General features: G+C 45.3%; 1 protein-coding gene across 1 annotated transcript in view; it reads right to left on the reverse strand.

Moving 5' to 3' along the window:
- LOC144680090 (cyclic nucleotide-gated channel beta-3-like) overlaps positions 1-24072 on the reverse strand; it is a 183730-nt gene that overhangs the window by 136511 nt on the left and 23147 nt on the right. The window contains exon 3 of the mRNA XM_078541235.1: positions 10667-10802. Within this exon, the coding sequence (XP_078397361.1) occupies positions 10667-10802 (136 nt within the window). The remainder of the gene's footprint in view (positions 1-10666; positions 10803-24072) is intronic.

Here is a 24072-nt window from a genome sequence, read left to right on the forward strand (position 1 = left end):
AAAATGAAGAGGAGGCACTTAAATGGTTTACACCCCTCAAAGTAGAATTGTCATCTGATTCGGATGGGATACGTCTTAGGTTACTGAGACTCTGGCCTCAGTCAATTTATTCAATGTTGGGCATCATAAGGCTTTCAAGGTATGGAGAGGGTGCAGAAGGCGATTCATTAAAATGGTACCAGGAATGAGGATCTTCAGTTCTGTGAAGAGACCGGAGAAGCTGGGGTTGTTCTCCTAACAGCAGAGAAGGTTAAGAGGTGATTTGATAGATGTGTAGTGTGTGATGGAGAAATGATTTCCAGTGACAGAAGGAAAGATAACACAAGGACACAAGTTTATGGTGATTGGCAAAAGAACCAGAGGCAACATGAGAAAAATCATTTTTACATAGCAAGTGGTTGTAATCTGGAATGCACTGCCTGGAAATGAAAGCAGATTCAATAGTAACTTACAGAGGAAAGTGGATAAATACTTGAAAGAAAAATCTGTGCAGGCTATGGGGAAGGATCAGGGGCTAATTTGGATAGGAATACCATGGGCTTGGTGGGGCAAACAACTTCTTTCTGTGCTGTATTGTACAATAATTCTATTCTAACCCCTCCTGTATCTAACTTAGACCTACAACTTAAAATTGTGACCTGTGGTCCTCCCCAACCTATTGGAACAAATTGCCCACTGCAACACAATCTATTCCTTTCATCATCTTAAATATCTCAATCAGATCTCCCCTATGTTTTTGCTTCTCTAAAGTTTAGAGACCCAAATCTTTAAGGCTATCTTCATAACTAAGGTACACTAAACTGGGAGTTAGCCTAATGGCTCCCCTCTGCACTCCTTCCAAAATTTCAATCTCACCTACCATGTGAGGAAAAATGGACAAATTATTCTAACGGAGGCCTGCAGAAGATCTTGTACATGGGCAAAATAGTATGCTTTGCCTTACAGTCAATTGTCTTGTAAATGCATCCCAACGCCTTATTCACTCTAGTTGTCACTTCAAGGCATTGCTCATAAACTATTAGATATCTGTGCACTGGAAGGCCCAGACCTCTTTCTGTCTCCACCTGTTTTGATGCTTTTTTTCTCTGAAGTCTTTATGCATGTTCAGCATTCACCTTGCCCACTTGCATAACATTACACCATTCCAAGTTAGACATTATTTACCAGTCAGCAAAACTATCCCACAACTCATTAAGATCAGCCTAAAGCTCAAGAGCATTGACTGGCATTTAACATGGAGGGGTGTGGCCCTGTCCACTGGCCAGAAAGTCAGGGGCAAGCCTGCTTCCACCAGCCCTGGAAGCCGCAACTCAATTTTAGGTGCTTTAAGCAATTAGTTGCCTGAAGTCATAGCTTCAGTCCCTCTGAGGCAGAATGCCACGCCTCCAAGAGCTGCCAGGCAATTGAGGGACCAGCAGCTCTTCAGTCCCAGCAGCTCCATTTGGAGCACTGGCCACTGCTGGATCTGTAGCAGGTCCAAGATCAGCGACCATTGAGGAGGCCTGGAGTACACGTAAATGGGGTTGGGGATTGGTGGGTTCAATCAGGCAAGCCCCAGCTTGGGGGAGGGGAGTGGGTTGATCATAAATGCAAGAGGGGTTGTGCAGCAGGAGCAGTTCATACACTGGGGTTTCCTCCATGGGCCACCAGATTCCTGATCAGCAGAAACATTCGTCCCCTGAGCCCGCAGGGAGACTGCCAAGTTTTACTGGTATAGACTTTGAACAAGTATTTTTTTGTCTGTCTTCACAGTGGAAGGCACAAAAAGCATATTAAGATTAGTAGAAAATCAAGAGGCAAAAGGAAGGAAGGAATTTCAAATAATCGCTATCAATTGAGAAAAAATACCAGGAAAACTAATGGGATTAAAAGCTGATAAATCCCCTGGACTTGAAGGCCTGCAACCTAGAGTCTTAAGGGAAGTGTTGCAGAGGTAGTGGATGCATTCCTTGAAATCTGCTAAAATACCTTAGATTCTGGAATCCCAGTGGATTTGAAAACCTCAAATGCAACATCACTATTCAAGAAATGAGGAAGATAGAAAACAGGAAACTATAGACCAGTTAGTTTAACATCTATCATTATTAAGGAGTTAGGAGCAGGACATTTAGAAAATCGTAACACAATCAGGCAGAGTCAGCATGGTTGTTTGAAAGGGAAATTGTCTGACAAATTTATTAGAGTTATTTGAGGATGTAACAAGCGGGGTAGGTGTAGTGTATTTGGATTTTTTTCAAAGTGCATTCAAAAAGTTACTGCACATGACAAGAGCTCATGGTAATATAAAAGCAAAATACTGCGGATGCTGGAAATATGAAATAAAAACAGAAAATGCTGGAACAACTCAGCAGGTCTGACAGCATCTGTGGAAAGAGAAAGAGAGTTAACATTTTGAGTCTGCACGACTCTTCTTCGGAGCTCATGGTGTTGGAAGTGAGAACTTAACATGGATAGAGGATTGGCTAATGAAGAGAAACAGAGAGTCAGGATAATTGGATCACTTTCAGGTTGGCAAACTATAACTAGTGGAGTGCCACAGGGATCAGTACTGGGGCCTCAATTGTTTATGATCTCTATTAATGACTTGTATGAAGGAACCAACTGTATTGTAGCCAAATTTGCCGATGATACAAAGATAGTAAAGAAAGTTGTGGGGAGGATGCAAATTGTCTGCAAAGAGATTTAGGTAGGTTAAGTGAATGGGAAAAAAATGACAAATGAGGTATAATGTGGGAAAATGTGAGGTTGTCCATTTTGGTGGGAATAATAGAAAAATCAGTATATTATTTAAATGGAGGGAGACTGCAGATTGCTGTAGTAAAGGGGATCTGGCTGTCCTCGTACATGAATCACATAAAGTTAGCATGCAGATACAATTAGTCATTAGGAAGGCAAATGGAATTTTAAAAATTCATTTATGGGATGTAGGCTTTGCTGGCTGGGCCAGCATTTACTGCCCGTCGCTAATTGCCCTTGAGAAGGTGCTGGTGAGCTGCCTTCTTAAACCAGTACAGTCCCTGTACTATAGGTACACCCACAGTGTAGGGAGGAATGTTCAGGATTTTAACCCAACGACAGTGAAGGAATGGTGATATATTTCTAAGTCAGCATAGCTGGTGGCTTGGAGGGGAACTTCCAGTTGGTGGTGTTCCCATCTATCTGCTGCCCTTGTCCTTCTAGGTGGTAGCAGTTGTGAGTTTGGAAGGTGCTGCCTAAGGAGCCTTGGTGAGTTTCTGCAGTGTATTTTGTAGATGGTACACACTGCTGCTACTGTGCGTCGGTGGTGGAGGAAGTGAATGTTTGTGGGTAGGGTGCCATTCAAGTGGGCTACTTTGTCCTGAACAAACATTGTCAAGGGACGATGGTTAGATTCTCCCTTGTTTGAGATGGTCATTGCCTGACATTTGTGCGGTGTGAATGTTATTTGCCACTTGTTAGCCCAAGCCTGGATATTGTCCAGATCTTGCTTCATTTGGACATGGACTGTTTCAGTATCTGAGGAGTTGTGAATGGTGCTGAACATTGTGCAATCATCAGCGAACATCTCCACTTCTGACCTTATGGTGGAAGGAAGGTCGTTGATGAAACAACTGAAGATGGTTGAGCCGAGGACACTATCCTGAGGAACTCCTGCACTGATGTCCTAGAACTGAAATAATTAATCTCCAACAACCACAACCATTTTCCTTTGTGCTAGGTGTTATGATCCAAGCTGAGATTACCACTGGACAAGCCTGATCCCAAGTAGAACCCAGCTTGATAGATCCTAACTTTTATTTTTGTTTGTTTAGATATGTGGAGAGTAGCTACTGAACAGAGGCATAGGAGTCTGCTGATGAATTTTTAACAAAAGCATACTCAACAAGAAAAGGTGAACTGTATTACAATACTCCTTCACCCACAACTATACCTTTACAGATGTACACAGATTTGTAAGGCTAACACAGGTTACAAAAGCTATCTTATACTCCAATGTTCACAGTAAGTACACAATCCATATAAACCTATGGAACCCTGTGGTTAGGCACACCACACTCTGAAACCAAGTGACAGGTGCCACCTCAAACAGATGCTATGGATCTCTCCTCAACTCCCCCCCAGATGCTTGTCACACCATGAGCCAACCAGTCTCACTGAATTCCATCCTTCACACAAGGGAGTTCAATCTCCACTCTCCAGGACCTCGTCTTGGAATCTTCTCCCAAACTGATGTTTTCCCTCAGACACCTGCCACAAGGGTTCACCTCCAGGGTTTTGAACTCTCCTTCTGATGTTCCTCTTCCCTGGGTCACCACATGCACTCAAGCTGTCTTTCATGCACTCTCACCAACTCAGCCGTCAACAGTACACCACTGCTTCACACGCTCATAGCAAAGAATTACAGTCCTTTATTTGTCTCTTTGAGCCTTCTTGCTTCTTGCAAGCTGTTCTCACTTTAAATCTGAAGCTTGGAGCCTTTCTCTCTGCTCCTTACTCTTAACTTCACTTAACACTTCCCAGGTCCCTGTCCTTCCTTTGACTAGAAGGTCTTCTTTGGACTTCCTCTTCTTCCACTCCCCTGGACTTTTGGGGTATTTCTTAGCTTGGGATCTTTTTGTTCTTTTGGGAAATCTGCAGTTCCCTCTTCCAGTGTCCAGTCTCTTTGGGTCCTGGCTTCAAACTGAACTTAAAACTACTGTTTCTTTAGTTCGGTGTATATGTCTGTGGGAGGAACTTGCCTATCTGGCCCCCTGTTGCTAGGCAACAGCACTATTCTTCCTACTCCTGTGTATTTACTTTTACTTTATAGGGGTCATAAACATTTTACTAGAAATGCAAGCAGCCTTTTAAAGTGAAACTAAACTCCATTTGATCTTTCTTAATGCACAGATACAGAAATACAAATTAAACTTAAACTTTAAAGCTATAATTCATTCCTAACACCCACAAATACAAATATAACTTACTTAAGCTATCTCTATTTCCAAACACTTGGTATGACTGCAACCAGCAGAGAGTTTTTTCCCTGATTCCCATTACTCTGGCTAGGGCTCCTTGATACCACACTCGGCTAGATGCTGTCTTGGTGTCAAGGGCAGTCACTCTCACCTCCCCTCTGGATTCAGCACTTTCGTCCATATTTGAACCAAGGCCATAATGAGATCAGAAGCTGAGTGACCCTGGCGGAACCCAAACTGAGTCTAAGCAAGTGCCACTTGATAGTACTGTTGATGACCCCTTCCATCACTTTATTGATGATGGAGAGTAGACTGATGGGGCAATAATTTACTGGCTTAGATTTGTCCTTTTTGTGTACAGGACATACCTGGGCAATTTTCCACATAGCCGGATAGACACCAGTGTTATAGCTATACTGGACCAGCTTGTCTAGGGGCACGGCAAGTTCAGGAGAACGTCCTCAGTATTATTGTCGGAATATTGTCAGGGCCCATAGCCTTTGCAGTATCCAGTGCCTTCAGGCGTTTCTTGATTTCACATGGAGTGAATCAAATTGGCTGAAGACTGGCATCTATGATGTTGGGGACCTCTGGAGATCACCCACTCAGCACTTCTGACTGAAGATTGTTGCAAATGCTTCAGCCTTATCTTTTGCACTGATGTGCTGGGCTTCCGCATCATTGATGATGGGGTTATTTATGGAGCCTCCTCCTCCAGTGAGTTGTTTACTTGTCCACCACCATTCATCATTGGATATGGCAGGACTGCAGACCTTAGATCTGATCCTGCACTCTTCATTGAACTAGGGTTCGTCCCCAGGCTTGATGGTAATGGTAGAATGGGGGCTATGCCGGGCCGTGAGGTCACAGATTGTAGTTGAGGACAATTCTGCTGCTGCTGATGGCTCACAGTGCCTCATGGATGCCCAACCTTGAGTTGCCAGATCCATTTAAAATCGTTTAGCATGGTGGTAGTGCCACACAATGTGATGGAGGGTGTCCTCAATATGAAGATGGGAGTTCATCTACACAAGGACTGTGCGGTGGTCATTCCTACCAACACTGTCATGGACAGATGCATCTGCGGCAGGCAGGTTGCTGAGGATGAGGTCAAGTATGTTTTCCCTCTTGTTGGTTCCCTCACCACCTGCTGCAGACCCAGTCTAGCATTTATGTCCTTTAGGACTCGGCTAGCTCGCTCCATGGTGGACACTGAAGTCCCCCACCCAGAGTACATTCTGCGCCCTTTCCACCCTCAGTGCTTCCTCCAAGTGATGTACAACATGGAGGAGCATTGATTCATCAGTTGAGGGTGCTGGGGAAGGGAAAGTGGTGGCAGTACGTGGTAATCAGCAAGAGGCTGATGTTTGACCTGATTCCATGAGACTTCATGGGGTCTGGAGTTGATGTTGAGGGCTCCCAGGGCAACTCCCTCCTGACTGTATACCACTGTGCTGCCACAGGTATGTTGCTGATAGTGGTTGGGACATGATCTACAAGGTATGATTCCATGAGGAAGACGATGTCAGGCTGTCACTGAACTGTCAAGACAGTTCTCCCAATTTTGGCACAAGCCCCCAGATGTTAGTAAGGAGGACTTTGCAGGGTTGACAGGGCTGAGTTTGCCATTGTCATTTCCAGTATTTAGGTCGATGCTGGGTGGTCCTATGGTTTCATTCCGTTTTATTGACTTTGATACAACTGAGTGACATTTAAGAGTCACCCACATTATTGTGGATCTGGAGTGACATGTAGACCAGACTAGGTGAGGGTGGCAGACATTCTTCGCTAAAGGACATTAGTGAACAGGTGGATTTTTACAACAATTGACATTAGACTTTTACATTAGATTTCTATTGAATTCAAAATCTACCATCTGCCATTGTGGGATTCAAACCCGGGTCCCTAGAGCATTCCCCTGGGTCTCTGGATTACTGGTCCAGTGACAATAACACTATGCCACCGCCACCTTCCATTTTATATTCTTTATTGAAAGAGGGGTGGAGTATAAAAGTAGGTTGCTACAATTTAGGCATTGGTGAGACCATATCTTGAGTATTGTGTGCAGGTTTTATCTCCTTACTTAAGGAGGGATACACTTGGAAGCAGCTTAGGGAAGATTCACCAGGGTGATTCCTGGGATGAAGAGGTTGTGTTATGAGGAAAGGTTGAGCAGATTCAGCCCAGAGTTTGGAAAATTGAGGGGTGTTCTTATTGTTCCCCCCCTTTTTAATCCCAATTTCGATCCTTTTCTTTTCCCCCACCACTTTTCAGAGTGCTTACCCCTGTCCTGCTATTACCACATTTTGCTTTCTTATCATAATGCCACTATCAGCACCTTTTTTTCAGCCCTTACCACTACCATTAACACTCCCTTTCTCCTTTTGTTCATGACATCTTTGCCAATCTCTCCTTTGTCCCCACCTATCACAGACCTTCTATCCAGCTTCACCTGCTCTACCCCCCCTTAAACAGTATAAATTTCATCACATTTCTACTTCTCTGTTGCTCTGAAGAAGAGTTGTACGGACTGGAAATGTCAACTCTGTTTCTCTCCCCACAGATGCTGTCAGACCTGCAGAGTTTTTCCAGAATTTCTGATTTTGTTTAAGATTCTGAGGGGGCTTATATTTGCTAAGAGGATGATTCCTCTCATGATGGAATCTAGAACTAGGGGGCACAGTTTAAAAATAAGAGCTCTTCCATTTAAGGTGGAGATGAAGAGGTATTTCTTCTCTCAGAGGGTCATTAATCTTTAGAATTCTCTTCCATAGAGAGCACTGGAGGCTGGTCATTGAATATATTCAAGACTGAATTAGAAAGATTTTTAAATCAACAAGGGTGTCAAGGGTTATGGGGGCAGGCGGGAAAATAGAGCTAAGGCCACAATCAGATCAGCAATGATCCTAATGAATGGTGGAGCAGGCACAATGGGCTCAATGGCCTACTCCTGCTCCTATTTCTTATGATCTTATGATCTCTATCCCGCCTCATGTAAAATATCAGCAAGGCGGAAAAGTGACAGGCACCATAGCCCCCGAACATCCCACCTGATTATACACTCCTGGGGAGGAGGCATCAAATTCTGGCCATTGTCTACAGTCATAACACTTGTACGAATCTTTATTTCATCTGCAGCTTTACAATGATGATGCATACCAACATCTAGATTAATAAAAACAGTAAAGAGCAATCCAATGCTAGGACGTTGCTCTTTACTAAAATACACACACGTTTACTTCAACAGGTACAATACTATGTTCAGATGAGCCAGAAAACTTAAGATGAATTTAAGATGAGAGTGACTGCCCTTGACATCTTGGCAATTCTTGGCTGAGTGTGGTGTCAAAAATCCCGAACAAAATTGAATTCAATGGGAATCAGGGGCAAAACTCTTCACTGATTGGAATCATGTCTAGGGGCAAAGGAAGATGCTTGTAGTTATTGAGGCCAGTCATCTCAGTTCCAGGACATTGCTGCAGGAGTTCTTAAGGGTTCTCAGGAGTTCCTATCTTTAGCTGCTTTATCAATACCTTCCTTCCATCATAAGATCAGGATAATCACTGACGATTACACAATTTTCAGTGCCATTTGTAACTTCTCAGCAACTGAAGTGGTCTATGCCCACATGCTGCAATATCTGAACAGGTTTTAGCTAACAATTGGCAAGGTCACATTCATGCCTCATAGGTGTTAGGCAATGACTATCTTCAACAAGAGAGGATCTAGCTGTTTCCCCTTACCATACTTGAATCTCCCACCATCAACACCCTGGGGGTTACTACTGACCAGAAACTTAACTGTGGCTACAAAACCAGATCAAAGGCTGGGAATTCTGTGGCGAGTATCTCACCTTCTGACTCCCCAAAGAGTGTCAACCATCTACAAGGCACAAGTCAGGAATGTGCTGTCCTCTCTCAGGATAGGTGTTCCTCCTCCTAACGCTGCCACTCCACCAGAGCCCTTGCTGTTGTTCATCAGTCACCAAGCCCAGAATGCTTCCGTCTATGCCAAGATGGTAGAGACTGAATTTGAGCCTTCAAGGTCCAGAGCTGCTCAAGGTTAGCTTGCAAGGCCATCTGTATTTCCCCTACTGTAAGTCAGCAGGAATGCTGCAGCCACTGGGGTGCCACTGTGTACGAGCACTTAGACAAAGGCACATAGAAGACAGGCATTAGGGTGATACACAAGGGCGATTAATCTACTTTTGAATGGAATGTTGGATGGTTTTGGTTTATAAATTTGGTTTGAATTGTTAATTTTGTTAGGGTTTTTATTTCAGCATTGTGATCAAGTGGACATTGGGATGTAAGTGACAGAGAGAAGGTAAGGTGTGGGACTGCTGGTGAATGGCAAGTGAAAATAATGATCCCTTTAAATAGTCTTGTGGAGGGGTCCTTCCTACTGTCAAACATGCACAGATGAGCACGCGTTTAAAAGAAAGCATTAGCTGAAGCGTTGAACTCCAAAATGGCACAACTGGATTTAAATCAACATTACTCACTGATTGAAGTTATGATCTTCCTGCCCTGCATACTTCTGGTGCAATCTCCCTGCACCCACACTAATGTCCTATCCAAGTTTATGTCCTGCGTGGCTCTAACCAGGAATGTGCATGTGTATTGTGGCACCATTTTGGAACCAAAAGAGCACCCTTCTGGGCAAGACTAAGGCAATCTCAAACATGCAAAGTTTTCCTGGCTAACATCTCTGAGCTGGTGCCCAAGTTGACACAGCTGTTCCACAGACCAGTCAAGCAATAGCCTAACATAATCATATTCACAAAATTGTATTAGCCAACATACCAAACTCCTACACCTGCATCCCACTGGAAGGATAGACCCACCAGATGTGACTTTCACAGCTTTTTATAGCAGAATGCGCATTGCTACACTCTGCCAAGCAAAATAATAATTAATCTATCCGGGTGACAGCACATACTTGACGAAGATGGCACGAAGATTACAACCAGCGTACAGCAAAGTATTAAATAGGACTCAATATTTGGAGGATATTGGTGTCATTTAATCAGGTGAAAACAAAATCCTCTTTATTTGATTCCACACAAATACTCAATGACAGTCTGTTTAGCTCAGTCAACAGTGCAAAAGAAAATATAGCTGATGCTCTTAAGACATTTTAGATTCTGAACCAAACCACCAGAGGTCTGTTGGAACATTTCTGAATTTCTCAGTTAGGATTATTTTCAGCTTCATCCACAACATAATCTGTAAGCACAGGACAGCTGTTGTAACCGATAGCACTTAAAGCTCCCACTAAAATCTATCATATTGCAAAGGAATTCAAATCTGACTATCCAGTAAGTGAAAATCAGAACCCATGTCTAAGTTTAAATTCAGCTGGTTCACTCTAACTGTCAATCCTTAAATCTTATGTCCAAGGGCACACGTAAGCTTAGAGTATTCAATGCAAGTGATAACAACTTAGAACATTTCATCACTGTCAAAATATTATTCATTTTCTAGTAGACCCTTAACCTGTGTTTAACTAGTTATGAAGCAGAATAAAGTTGTTCCTTCCATTAACACATCAAAACTATTATTTTTTTAATTGTAGGGTCAAGGTGAGGAATATCAATGTGCTTTTTAGTTTTATCTGGTCTCACTACGTACTTAATAAAACATTTTAAAGAATAAGATAATTTTAATGTCAACTTGAACACTTCCGTATGTCAAGGTGTTAATTTGTTTTAGCTGAGTGCTACTTACCTAAATTGAACTTCTTCATTTGATGCTGGTTCTATTTGGAAGCTTGATTCATGCACTTGTTCAGGGAGAGCTTCAGTTGCTGTCTGCAACTTTGGTTCTTTATCATTTTTCCAACAAGGAGGAGGCTGGGAAGGTGCTGCTGTGAAAATATTATTTTTTGCATTAAACCAAATGCATTTGTATTATAACTTCTATCATTTAAAAAAAACATTTAAAAATTGTATAGTATTAAAAATAACTTGTTTCAATTACAACATACAATTATATACTTTCATATATGAATACTGTTACGATCCCCCTGGAGACCAATAATTTTAAACAAGAAGTTTGAATTCCCAGTGACCAACTTAAAGGAATTGCATTCAAGCTTTCAAGTTTTAAGACTTCTACTGCAACAAACCAACAACTCGAAGCAATATCAACGAAATATTACCCAGTACACAAGAACATGCACAAAAAAATAGGAGCAGGAGTAGACCATATGGCCCATTGAGCCTGCTCTGCCATTCAATATGAACATGGTTGATCTTGGGCTTCAACTCCACTTTTTTGTCTGCTCCCTAAATTCCTTGATTCCCTGAAAGACTAATAATCAGTTTATCCCAGCTTTAAATGTGTTCAACGATGGAGCATCCACAACCCTCTGGGGTAGAGAATTCCAAGGTCCAGAACCCTTTGAGTGAAATAATTTTTCCTCATCTCAGTCCTGAATGATCAGCCCCTTATCCCAAGACTATGTTCCTGTGCTTTAGATTCAGCATTCCTTGTGAAGTATTATGGGGAAGTGGTGGCGTAATGGTATTGTCAGTGGAGGAGTTCTCTAGAGACCCATGATAATGCTCTGGGGACCTGGGTTTGAATCCCACCATGGCATATGGTGAAATTTGAAATCAATAAAAAAAAAAAAAAATCTGGAGATAAAAGTTTAATGGTGACCATGAAATCATTGTCAATTAGCATAAAAGCTAAAGAGAAAGCATACAATGCAGCAAAGAGCAGTGGGAAACCAGGGGATTGGGAAGCCTACAGAGGACAACTAAAAAAGAAATAAGGAGGGAGAAGATTAAATATGAGGGTAAACTAGCCAGTAATATAAAAGAAGATTGCAAGAGTTTTTTTAGATATATAAAGGGTAAGAGAGAGGCAAAAGTGGACACTGGGCCGCTGGAAAATGACACTGGAGAAGTAGTAGTTGGGAACAAAGAAATGGCGGAGGAACTGAATAGGTACTTTGCGTCAGTCTTCACAGTGGAAGACACGAGTGACATCCCCAAAGTTCAAGAGAGTCGGGGGGCAGAGGTGAGTATGGTGGCCATTACCAAGGAGAAGGTGCTAGGAAAACTGAAAGGTCTGAAGCTGGATAAATCACCTGGACCAGATGGATTACACCCCTACACCCCAGAGTTCTGAAGGAGATAGCTGAAGAGATAGTGGAGGCGTTAGTGGTGATCTTTCAGGAATCACTGGAGTCAGGGAGGGTCCCAGAGGACTGGAAAATCGCTAATGTAACCCCCCTGTTTAAGAAGGGAGTGAGGCAAAAGACGGGAAATTACAGGCCGATTAGCCTGACCTTGGTCATTGGTAAGATTTTAGAGTCCATTATTAAGGATGAGATTTCAGAATACTTGGAAGTGCATGGTAAAATCGGGCAAAGTCAGCATGGTTTCATCAAGGGGAGGTCCTGCCTGAAAAATCTGTTAGAATTCTTTGAGGAGGTAACGAGTAGGTTAGACAAAGGAGAGCGAATGGATGTTATCTACTTGGACTTCCAGAAGGCCTTTGACAAGGTGCCGCACAGGAGGCTGCTCAGTAAGATAAGAGCCCATGGTGTTAGAGGCAAGGTACTAGCATGGATAGAAGATTGGCTGTCTGGCAGAAGGCAGAGAGTGGGGATAAGGGGGTCCTTCTCAGGATGGCGGCCGGTGACTAGTGGAGTTCCGCAGGGGTCAGTGTTGGGACCACAACTTTTCACTTTATACATTCTAGATGAAGGAACTGAGGGCATCCTGGCTAAGTTTGCAGATGATACAAACATAGGTAGAGGGACAGGTAGTATTGAGGAGGCGGGGAGGCTGCAGAAGGATTTGGACAGGTTAGGAGAATGGGCAAAGAAATGGCAGATGGAATACAATGTGGGGAAGTGTGAGGTCATGCACTTTGGTAGGAAGAATAGAGGCATAGACTACTTTCTAAACGGGGAGAGAATTCAGAAGTCTGGAGTGCAAAGGGACTTGGGAGCCCTAGTCCAGGATTCTCTTAAGGTTAACTTGCAGGTTGAGTCGGTAGTTAGGAAGGCAAATGCAATGTTGGCATTTATTTCGAGAGGACTAGAATATAAAAGCAGGGATGTGCTGCTGAGGCTTTATAAGGCTTTGGTCAGACCACATTTAGAATATTGTGAGCAATTTTGGGCCCCATATCTCAGGAAGGATGTGCTGGCCCTGGAGAGGGTCCAGAGGAGGTTCACGAGAATGATCCCAGGAATGAAAGGCTTAACATATGAGGAACGTTTGAGGACTCTGGGTCTATACTCGATGGAGTTTAGAAGGATGAGGGGGGATCTGATTGAAACTTACAGAATACTGAAAGGCCTGGATAGACTGGACGTGGGGAAGATGTTTCAATTAGTAGGATAGACTAGGACCCGAGGGCACAGCCTCAGAGTAAAGGGAAGACCTTTTAGAACAGAGATGAGAAGAAACTTCTTTAGCCGGAGAGTGGTGAATCTATGGAATTCATTGCCACAGAAGGCTGTTGAGGCCAGGTCATTGAGCGTATTTAAGACCGAGATAGGTAGGTTCTTGATTGGTAAGGGGATCAAAGGTTACGGAGAGAAGGCAGGAGAATGGGGTTGAGAAACCTATCAGCCATGATTGAATGGCGGAGCAGACTCAATGGGCCAAGTGGCCTAATTTCTGCTCCTATGTCTTATGGTCTTATGGTCAACGCATCTGCTTCACTAATGTCCTTTAGGAAGGAAATCTGCTGCCCTTACCTGGTCTGGCCTACATGTGACTTCAGACCCACAATTATCTACCCTATTAAGCCCCTTCAGACTCTTGTATGTTTCACTGAGATCACTTCTCATTTGTCTAAACTCCAGAGAATATAGGCCCAATTTACTCAGACCCTCATCTCAGGGGCCAATTTAGTGAACCTTCGCTGTACCGTCTCCAATGCAAGTATATCTTTCCTTAAACATGGTGACCAAAACTGCACACAGTATTCCAGTAAGCAGCTAGTACTCTAAGCTCCAGAAAAAAAGTAACTCTTATGCTTTAACACGACTAATAGCCCCGCGCTGCATACATATACATTCTCCCTACAGGATTACATTCTTTATAGGAAACTGTCCACAGCCACTGTCAGCTCCCAATGGGTTCCCATCTCCCCGTTTTGCCAAGTCATAACCTTAAGTGACCATCAAAAGGCGTTTCCATCAACTTTTGGAGAATGCCCAAAATGACTACCAGGAGTAAGGTCTACTCTGATGATTTCTTCTCCTGGCTTAAACGGGACAATTCTTCCAAAGTCTTTCAATTTCCATGAGATGCATCTCTTTGCCCAGAGACAGTCCTCCCTCCCATGCTCAGCAACTTGTAGAGAAGTCACAGCCTTCTTCTCGCTTCTGACCACATAGTTGTAGCCTTTGTCTCTCTGTGAGATCTCTCTCTCTTTTCTGTCCAAACCTTTAGATGCAGAAAGTTTGTCCACAGTTAGCCCAGCTACTCTTCTGCCTTTGTTCTCAGGTGTGACATATCACAGAATCAGAATCACAGAGTTGTTCTGGTGCAGAAGGAGGCGATTCAGCCCTTCGTGTCTACACTCTCCAAATGAGCATTATGACTACTGCCATTCTCCTGCCTTTTCCCTGTACCCTTGCACATTTTTCTATTTAAATAATCATCTAATGCCCTCTTGAATTCAATTCAATTCAATGCCTCAATTCAAACTGCCTCCACCACACTTCCAGGCAGTGCATTCCAGACTCGAACCACTCACTGAGTGAAAAAAATATTTTTCTCACATCACGTTTGTTTCTTTTGCAAATCACTTTAAACCTCTGCCCTCTCGTTCTCAATCCTTTTGCGAATGGGAACAGTTTCTCCCTATCTACTCTATCCAGCCTCCTCATGATTTTGAACACCTCTATCAAATCTCCTCTTAGCCTTCTCATCTCCACGGAGCACAGTGCCAACCACTCCAATCTATCTTCATAACAACTTACTGCAATTAAGTCTCAACCTGGGCCCCCCTGTCTTCTGAGGCAATATGATTCAGAATGTTTTTGGTAGCTTAGGAAACAATGTTGTGATTGCAGTTCTGCCGAAGGGCCATGGAGGCTCGAATCGTTAACTGATTTCTTCTCCGCCGATGCTGCCAGACTTGCTGAGTTTTTCCAGGTAATTCTGTTTTTGTTTTGTTTTGGATTTCCAGCATCCGCAGTAGCTTTTAGCTTTTTGTTTTTATATTAATGTTGTGATTGTATTGGTTAAATAGTACTCCAGTCACTTACTGATGCTTCAGTCACGCACTAAACTCACTGAACACCTTGAAAGCCAATGGTACTTTTGTTACACATATTCTGATCAGAACACATCTCACTTCTCTTTATTTATTTTTGAGCAAATTTTTAAAAAGCAGTAACTATAGAATGAAACCTATACGTGGAATTTCATGAACATTACGTTAAAATTTTAATTTAAAAACTGGCTTAGAAAGCTGTCAGTACTTATTCAACAGTTGAAGTATTAAATATACCAACAGCTGGAGATATGAACAGTACCTGCTCTTGTTCCAAAGTGGTTCCATACAGTAAATGTGATATTAATTGCATGGTTTCCATTCCAGTGACAATGTTGTAAGATAAATTCTTCTATAAATGTACCATGAGAGAGTGAAATAAGGAGAGAAGAAAATGGTTGGATAAAGTATGTGGCTACAAAACAATAATGTTTGGTAGCAGATCAAGAAGTAAAGACAGAAACTAGCCATTTTTTTTACAAAAAACAGAATAAATAATGGGGTTCTTCTTTGAAGGTTCAACCAATTTTAGCCATCAGTAGCTGAGCTATACAAACAGGAAGGTCGAAAGTTTAATCCTGCATTAGTACTGAATTCATTGATCAAAACTGGAGCAGCGGTTGTGGAGCTACATTGTGCCACAGTGCTCTGAATTACATAGGAGAAAATGAACCTGAGATTGTGCTCTGATCACGATCCAGGAACCTGATCTGGAACTACAAGTGTGACTGTAGGATAGAGGAAATATTGGACAAGGCACAGGGATGTCACTTCTCAGGTAGTATAGGGGTAATTTTACAAATTAAAGCACCGGAGACATGAGTTCAAATCTCACCACGGTTGTTGGGAAAATTTAAATTCAATTAATTAATGTGTCACGAAGCTAGAGGATTGTTGTGAAAAGCCATCTGGTTCACTAATGTCATTCAGGGGAGGAAATCTGCCATCCTTACCTGGCCTGGCCTGCATGAGACTCAGCCACCTCATGTTCAATAGAATATATTCATATTATATCAATGAACCAAGGTCAATTAGTGAATTACATGAGAGGTTTGGACGGTGCAGATAGGGAGAAAGGATCAATAATGAGAAGGCACAGATTTAAAGTAATTGGCAAAAGAGGTAAAAGTGACATGAAGAAAAATTTTTCACGCAGTGAGTGGTTAAGGTCTGGAATGCACTGACTGAGACTGTGGCGGAGGCAGGTTCAATCCAGGCATTCATGAGGGAATTCGAATGTTTTCTGAAAAGGAAGACTCTGAAGGGTGATGGGGAGAATGGCAGGGAAATGGCACAAAGTGAACTGCTCATTCGGATAGCCAGTGGAGACACAAGGGGCTGACTGGCCTCCTTTCTGTGATTCGGTGATTCGAGGTCCACAGCAATGTAATAGGCTCTTAATTGCATACTCAAATGTATCAAACCACTACAAAAACGTCAAATAAGAATAAAATCAGATGAACAACCCTGTATCAACCTAGGCACTGGAAACAACAAAAGGCGCATCCTATCTGGTCAATCCTGCAAATTCCTCTTCAGTAATATATAGAAACTTGCGCCAAAATTACAAGCAAGGTTTCAGACTCCTTCATTACCATACCTGAGTATATCCTGTCTCACCAGTAGGACAGATGCACCAAAGGGTGGTGGCACAATAGTACATAGTGAGGTGGGAGTGGCCCTGGAAGTCTTCAACATTGACTATGGACCGCATGAAGTCTGATGGCATCAGGTCAACATGGGCGGGATGGAAGGGCGATAACCAATCGCAATCCGAATCCATACCGTGGGCTACCTATCACCGTCCGAGTCACGGTGAACCACAGCGACGAAGGAGGGTCACCTATGGATCGGGGCTTCTTCACCAGGAGGATCCTGTTGAAGGCGTGCGGCTTCCAAGCTACGGAGATCTTCACCCTGCACGACTCCCGCAAAGGTGGTTATTTCGACGTGACTTTCAAGCGAGTGGCAGACTGCGTCCGGCTCCTGAGGGTGTTCGAGGAGAAGAGAGACCTGCCGGAGATGAAGATCCTGACGGCGGAGCCGCACTTTTCTCTGCCGTTGCAACGGGAACATGAGGTGATGGTGCATGTGTACAACCCCTTCGTCCCTGTCGCCGACGTGGTCACCTTCCTCACCAGGTACTTCGATAAGGTGGGGAGCGGCACCGAGATTCGAGACGACTTGGGGATCTGGACAGGCAAACGCCTGTTTAAGGTCACGCTAAAGACCGATGGTAAGGGAGCCATTTTCCACCCTCCTTCCAGTTTCGCAATCGGGGGAAACCGTGGCTACCTGGTCTACGCTGGGCAACCCAAGCATTGTCGCTCATGCGGCAAGGCTGGCCATGTGGCGGCCAACTGCAGCGCCTCCCTCTGCAAGATCTGCAAACAGGAAGGGCACCAGACAAAAGACTGCAAACAGGCCAAGTGCTGCAACCTGTGTGGCGAGGCAAGTCACCTCTACAGGACCTGCCCCAAACGCTGCCGTACTTACGCACAGGCAGCCAAAGCCGACCAGGGGGAAGCAGAAGAAAGGTTCCGTGTCACTCCAACCACCAAGGCCCCCAGGGAGCTCAACGGGACAAAGGAGGACACAGAGATAGACAAGGTGGAGAAAGAGATTGAGGCAACAGAGAGCCAATCAACAGCACTACCCCCTGAACCTTCCAGTCCTCAGGACAGCGAATCAATGGAGGAGGAGGCAGCAGTGGAAAAGCAGCAGGGGGAGTGGCGGACGGTGAAGAACAAGAAAAGTAAGAGGGAGCGAAGAAGAAGCAAAGGCGTTTCCCAGAGAAGCGGCAAGAGGCGTCTCCCATCCGACACGGATGACAAGGGCAGCAGCTCTTCGGATGATGAAGTGCCAGAGCGGCACCGACAGAAGAGGCGGCAAAGCTCCAGGGCGTTGGAGGACGAGACACCCGAGCTCCAGAAAATTGGAGACAACAAGGATCCCAGCGCACCCCAACTTTGCCTGCAACCTGAGGAGGCCAGTGCACCACAGCCCCTGGAATCTGGGAGCAGTGAGGCAATCATCGCACCCCAGCTCCAGGAAGCCGGGAACAGCAACCCCCCAGAGGGGGTGAGTTTTGGAGAAGCTTCTCCAGCAAAGGTCATCTCAAAACCCGCTCACTACGTGAACCTCCAGATGCCACTGGAGCAGAACACGGCCAAGGAGATCTACCTCAGCCCATCCAAAGTGAAGGAATTTGAGCTCACTACGGGTATGAAGGAGCAGACTAAAGGTCTGGGACTCTCAGAGACAGTGGGTTTGGTAGGAGAATAAATGCTTTAATATGGGTTTAAAGATTGTATCCATAAATGTGCGTAGCATTAAATCTACTACGCGATGTGTTGCGACCTTGGACTACCTAGCCAAGGTCAAAGCTGACCTGTTGTTTCTGCAGGAGTGTGCGATACCGCACCTCAGCTCCTACAGGCAATGGTCACGATGGTGGTCCCACGGGCCATCGATCTGGTCGGGCGGAAACGACTCTCGTTCCTCCGGCCTGGGTATTCTGCTGCGGGGAGGCAACTTCACCGTCTCCGAGGTCAAGGAGGTGGTGGGCGGGCGACTCCTGGTAGCAGACGTAATGTACAAGAACGCTCCACTCCGGTTAATTAACGTGTACGGCCCGGCACAAGGGGCTGAGCGGCTGGAGGTTTTTCAGCAGCTCCCACTGCTGCTGGCGACCTCCAGGCCGGTCATTCTGGGCGGGGACTTCAACTGCATCATCGATGCGGCTGGACGATCCGGCAGGGCCGGAAGCAGATTGGACGCTACGTCCAGATCCCTGATGGAAACAGTTAAGGATGCCAAGCTGCACGACGTCTTCAGCAACCCTGCAGACGGAGCGCAGCGTAGATACACCTGGTCGCGGCCAGACGGGTCCATTCGTTCCAGGATAGACTTCCTGTTTGTGTCCCGTGCATTCACAGTCAGATCCACCGAGGTCAAGCCGGTGTTCTTCTCTGACCACTGCCTCCTACTGGCGGACTGCCACTTGGAGGAAGACCTGAGGGTGGGCAGGGGGGCATGGAAGCTAAATGTGCAACTGCTGACCCCAGAGAACATTGAGGAGCTCAAGAGGGATTACAAAGGTTGGAGAACCGTGAAACCCCTCTTGGAGTCCCTGACACACTGGTGGGAAGTGATCAAGGGAAGCATCAAGAGGTTTTTCATCCGCAAAGGCACCCAGAAAGCTAGAAAGGAACAGAGGGAAATGTCCCGACTCCAGGAAAAGATGCAGAATCTGCTCCGGCTGCAGTCGATGGGGGTCGATGTCAAGGAGGAGCTCCAAGAGGTGAAGGGCCAGCAAGCCTCGCACTTTGCCTCGGAGGCCTCCAAGATCATCTTCCGTTCCAGAGTCCGCTCCGTGGAGCAGGATGAGACGTGCTCACGTTTCTTCTTCCAAAAGGTACACAGAGAGCGCTCTGTGATCAGCAGCCTGAAGGAAGAAGACGGCTCAGTAAAGTCATCACGGTCCGACATTCTGAGGATCAGCAAATCCTTTTATGCCGGTCTGTATGACGTGAAGCCCACGGACAGCACGGCCTCCCAGTCCTTCCTGTCCTCTATCACGGAGGTCTTAGACCACAGTACGCGGGAGAGCCTAGACAAACCGCTAACTCCTGACGAACTGACTAAGGCCCTCGAGTCCTTCGAGAAGAGTAAAACCCCCGGAAGCGACGGCCTGCCGGCGGAGTTGTATTCGGCTCTGTGGGACTTGATCGGCCCAGACCTGCTAGAAGTGTACGAGAGTATGCTCCTGGCCGGCAGCATGTCAGAATCCATGAGGAAAGGCATCATCACCCTCATCTACAAGCACAAGGGGGAAAGGGAGGAAATTAGAAATTGGCGACCCATTTCACTGTTGAATGTGGACTATAAGATTCTGTCCAAGGTCATCGCCAACCGGGTCAAATCCGCTCTGGAATTGGTGATTCACCCTGACCAGACCTGCTCTGTGCCAGGCAGGAAGATCTCTGACAGCCTGGCGCTGCTCAGGGATACGATTGCCTATGTACAGGACAGGGGTGTGGATACCTGCCTCATCAGCTTGGATCAGGAGAAGGCCTTTGACAGAATATCGCACACCTACATGGGGGATGTGCTCTCCAAAATGGGCTTTGGGGAGGGAATTCGAAATTGGATCCAACTGCTCTACACTAACATCAGTAGCGCAGTCTCAATCAATGGGTGGGAAACAGATAGCTTTCCGATTAAATCTGGAGTCAGGCAGGGCTGTCCTCTCTCGCCTGTCCTTTTCGTGTGCTGCATAGAACCCTTTGCCGAGTCCATCAGGAAGGATCCGGGCATAAGAGGAGTGACGATCCCAGGCAGTGGAGGCACTCAGGTAAAAGCCTCCCTGTACATGGACGACGTCGCCGTCTTCTGCTCGGATCCGCTGTCGGTGCGCAGACTGATGCACGTCTGCGACCAGTTCGAACTGGCCTCGGGAGCCAAGGTAAATCGTGGGAAGAGCGAGGCCATGTTCTTTGGGAACTGGGCTGACCGATCCTTTGTCCCCTTCACTGTCAGGGCTGACGGCCTGAAGGTGCTGGGGATATGGTTCGGAGGGACCGGGGCATGCGTTAGAAACTGGAAGGAGCGAGTGGCTATGGTGAAAAGGAAACTGGGCATGTGGGAGCGACGCTCCCTCTCCATTGCGGGTAAGAACCTGGTCATCAGGTGTGAGGTACTCTCGCTGTTGCTGTACGTGGCGCAGGTCTGGCCCATTCCACACTCCTGCGCGATGGCGATCACTCGAGCCATCTTCCGCTTTATCTGGAGGTCGAAAATGGATCGTGTCTGCAGGGACGCGATGTACAAGCCTCTAGATAAAGGGGGAAAAAACGTGCCCAACATCGCCCTCATACTGATGGCCACCTTTGTGTGCGGCTGCATCAAGCGGTGCGTAGACCCTCAGTACGCAAACACCAAGTGTCACTACGTGCTGAGGTTCTACCTGTCCCCGGTGTTGCGAAGGATGGGTCTGGCCACGCTGCCGCGGAACGCTCCAAGTAGTTGGACCGTGCCGTACCACCTGTCCCTGGTGGAAAAATTTATGCAGAAAAACACCTTTGACCACAAGTCCATCAGGCAGTGGTCAGCACGTAACGTCCTAGAGGCCCTGAGGGATAAGGAGAGGGTGGACCCTGTGGGATGGTTCCCCGAGCAGACTGTCAAAGTCATTTGGCAGAATGCCTCATCGCCAGAACTTTCCAACAAGCACCAAGACGTAGCTTGGCTGGTGGTGAGAAAGGCCCTCCCCGTCAGATCCTTCCTACACGCCAGGAGTCTCACCCCCTCTGCACGATGCCCTCGAGGTGGCTGTGGTGGGGAAGAGACCGTTGTTCACCTCCTTGTGGATTGTGCCTTTGCAAAGAAAGTCTGGAGAGAGATGCAGTGGTTGCTGTCGAGGTTCATCCCGAGCAGTTCTGTGACACAGGACTCTGTGCTCTACGGGCTGTTCCCAGGGACACACACCGAGACAAACATCGACTGCAGCTGGAGGATCATCAACTCGGTGAAAGACGCGCTTTGGTCTGCCCGAAACTTGTTGGTCTTCCAGCACAAAGAGTTGTCCCCGACCGATTGTTGCGGACTGGCACAATCCAAAGTCCAGGACTACGTGCTGAGGGACGCACTAAAGCTTGGGGCAGCTGCCGCAAAGGCGCAATGGGGAAGGGTCGCTGTCTAAGACCTTTCTACCACAGCGCACCGAGAGACTGGGAACTGTTTAGAGCCCCTCGGGCTGTACAGATCAAAATGAAAGGCTGTAAATGATTGTAATATTGTTTGTACTGATGCACCTGGTGATACATTTTGTAAAAGTTTAACCTGGATTGTACCCTTGTAATGTTGTTTTTGAAATGGTTTTGAATGTGATTGAAGATTTTTTATGAATAAAGTATATTTTTACAATAAAAAAAAAAAAAATCAGGTCAACATGGGCAAGGAAGTTCCTGCTGACTATCACCTACTACCCTCCCTTAGCTGATGAATCAGTATTCATCCATGTTAAACATCACTTGGAAGAAGCACTGAGGATATCAAGGACACAGAATCACACTAGGTGCGGCACTTTAATGTCCATCACCAAGAATAGCTTGCTTGCATCACTATTGACCGAGCTGGCCAAGTTCCTAAGGGCATATCTGCCAGGTTACGTGTGTGGCGGGTGATGAAAGAGCCAATGAGAGGGGAAACCCTACCTAACCTCAACCTCACCAATCTACTTGTTGCAGATGCAAATGTCCATGACAGTATTGTGTGACCACCACACAGTCCTTGTGGAGGCAAAGTCTCAATTTCGCACTAAGGATACCCTTCATTGCACTGTGTGGCAATACCACCATGCCAAATGGGATAGAATCAAAACATCCAGCAGCTCAAAACTGGGGATCCTTGAGGAGCTGTGGTCCTAAGAAAAATGGGCAAAGGGTAGGCCATTCAGCCTATTGAGCCTTCTCTGCCAGCCAATAAGATCATGGCTAATCTGACTGTGGCCTTAACGCCACTTTCCTGCCTGTACCTTCGCAACCCTTGACTCCCTTTTAGGTCAAAAATCTGCCTAGCTCAACCTTGAAGTTATTCAATTACCTAGCTTACATTGCTTTCTGTGGAAGAGAATTCCAAAGACTAATGACCCTCTGAGAGAAAAAATTCCTTTGAATCTCAATTTTAAATGGATAATCCCTTATTTTTAAACTGTGTCCCCCCGTTCTAGGTTGCCCCATGAGGGAAAACATCCTTCCAGCATCTACCCTGTCAAGCTCCCTCAGAATCATATATGTTTCAATAAGATCACCTCTCATTCTTCTAAACTCTAATGAGTAAAGACCCAATCTTCTCAATCTTTCCCCAACCTGTCCCCTGGTTTAAATTTCAAACAATGCTTAGCCGTTAACTGTCAGTCACCATCAATGGTGCATTTTCCATGGCAATGCCATTTGTCAACCAATCAGCACATTCTTCACACACAGTATAAATTGTTCTTTTCCCAAGTATATTGGTATTCTTGTGAGCATCCTGATGAGTGCGAGACAAAAAGCTTAGACATGTCACTTTTTTCAGCATTACTATCTATATCCCTTTGCAGACTCTTTGTATCCTCCTCATAACTTGCTTACCCACCGATTCTTGTATCGGTAGCAAATTAGTCTAAAATACATTCATCCAAGTCATTAATATAGATTGTAAATAGTCAAGGCACCAGCACTTATCCCTCCACTTGTTATAGTTTGCCAACCTGAAAATTACCCATTAATCCTGACTCTACTGCCTGTAGTGAACCAATCATCTATCCATGCTATTATATCGCCCTAACACCATGAGTTCTTAACTTGTGCAGTAATCTTTTAGGTGGCACCTTATTGAATATCTTTTGGAAGTCCAAATACTACATCTACTGGTTTCCCTTTATCCACCCTACTTGTTACATCCTTAAAGAACTCTGACAAATTTGTCAAACATGATTTCCCTTTCAATAAACCATGTTGACTCTGCCTGATTTTATTATGATTTTCTGACCTTGTGTTGTAGGAAAGGTCATTGATGAAGCAGCTAAAGATAGGGCACTGTCCAGAGGAACTCCTGCAGTGATTACCTGGGACTGAGATGATTAGCCTCAACAACCACTAAGTCAGATGTGTAGATAAATGCTGGTGTTTGCACATTGCTCAGTATCATTTGCAACTCCTCAAATCTTGATACATTCTTTGCTCAAATGGAGCAAGGCCTGGATAACATTCTGCTTGGGCTACTAGGTGACAAAAAAAAAATTGTGCCATAAAAAAGAAGCATGTTATCTAAATGATGAGAGATTGAAGAGATCTGAGATGTGGAGGGATCTGGGTGTCCTCGTGCATGAATCGCAA

This window comes from Cetorhinus maximus, chromosome 4 (assembly GCF_964194155.1).
Source record: "Cetorhinus maximus chromosome 4, sCetMax3.hap1.1, whole genome shotgun sequence".
Lineage (NCBI taxonomy): Eukaryota > Metazoa > Chordata > Chondrichthyes > Lamniformes > Cetorhinidae > Cetorhinus > Cetorhinus maximus.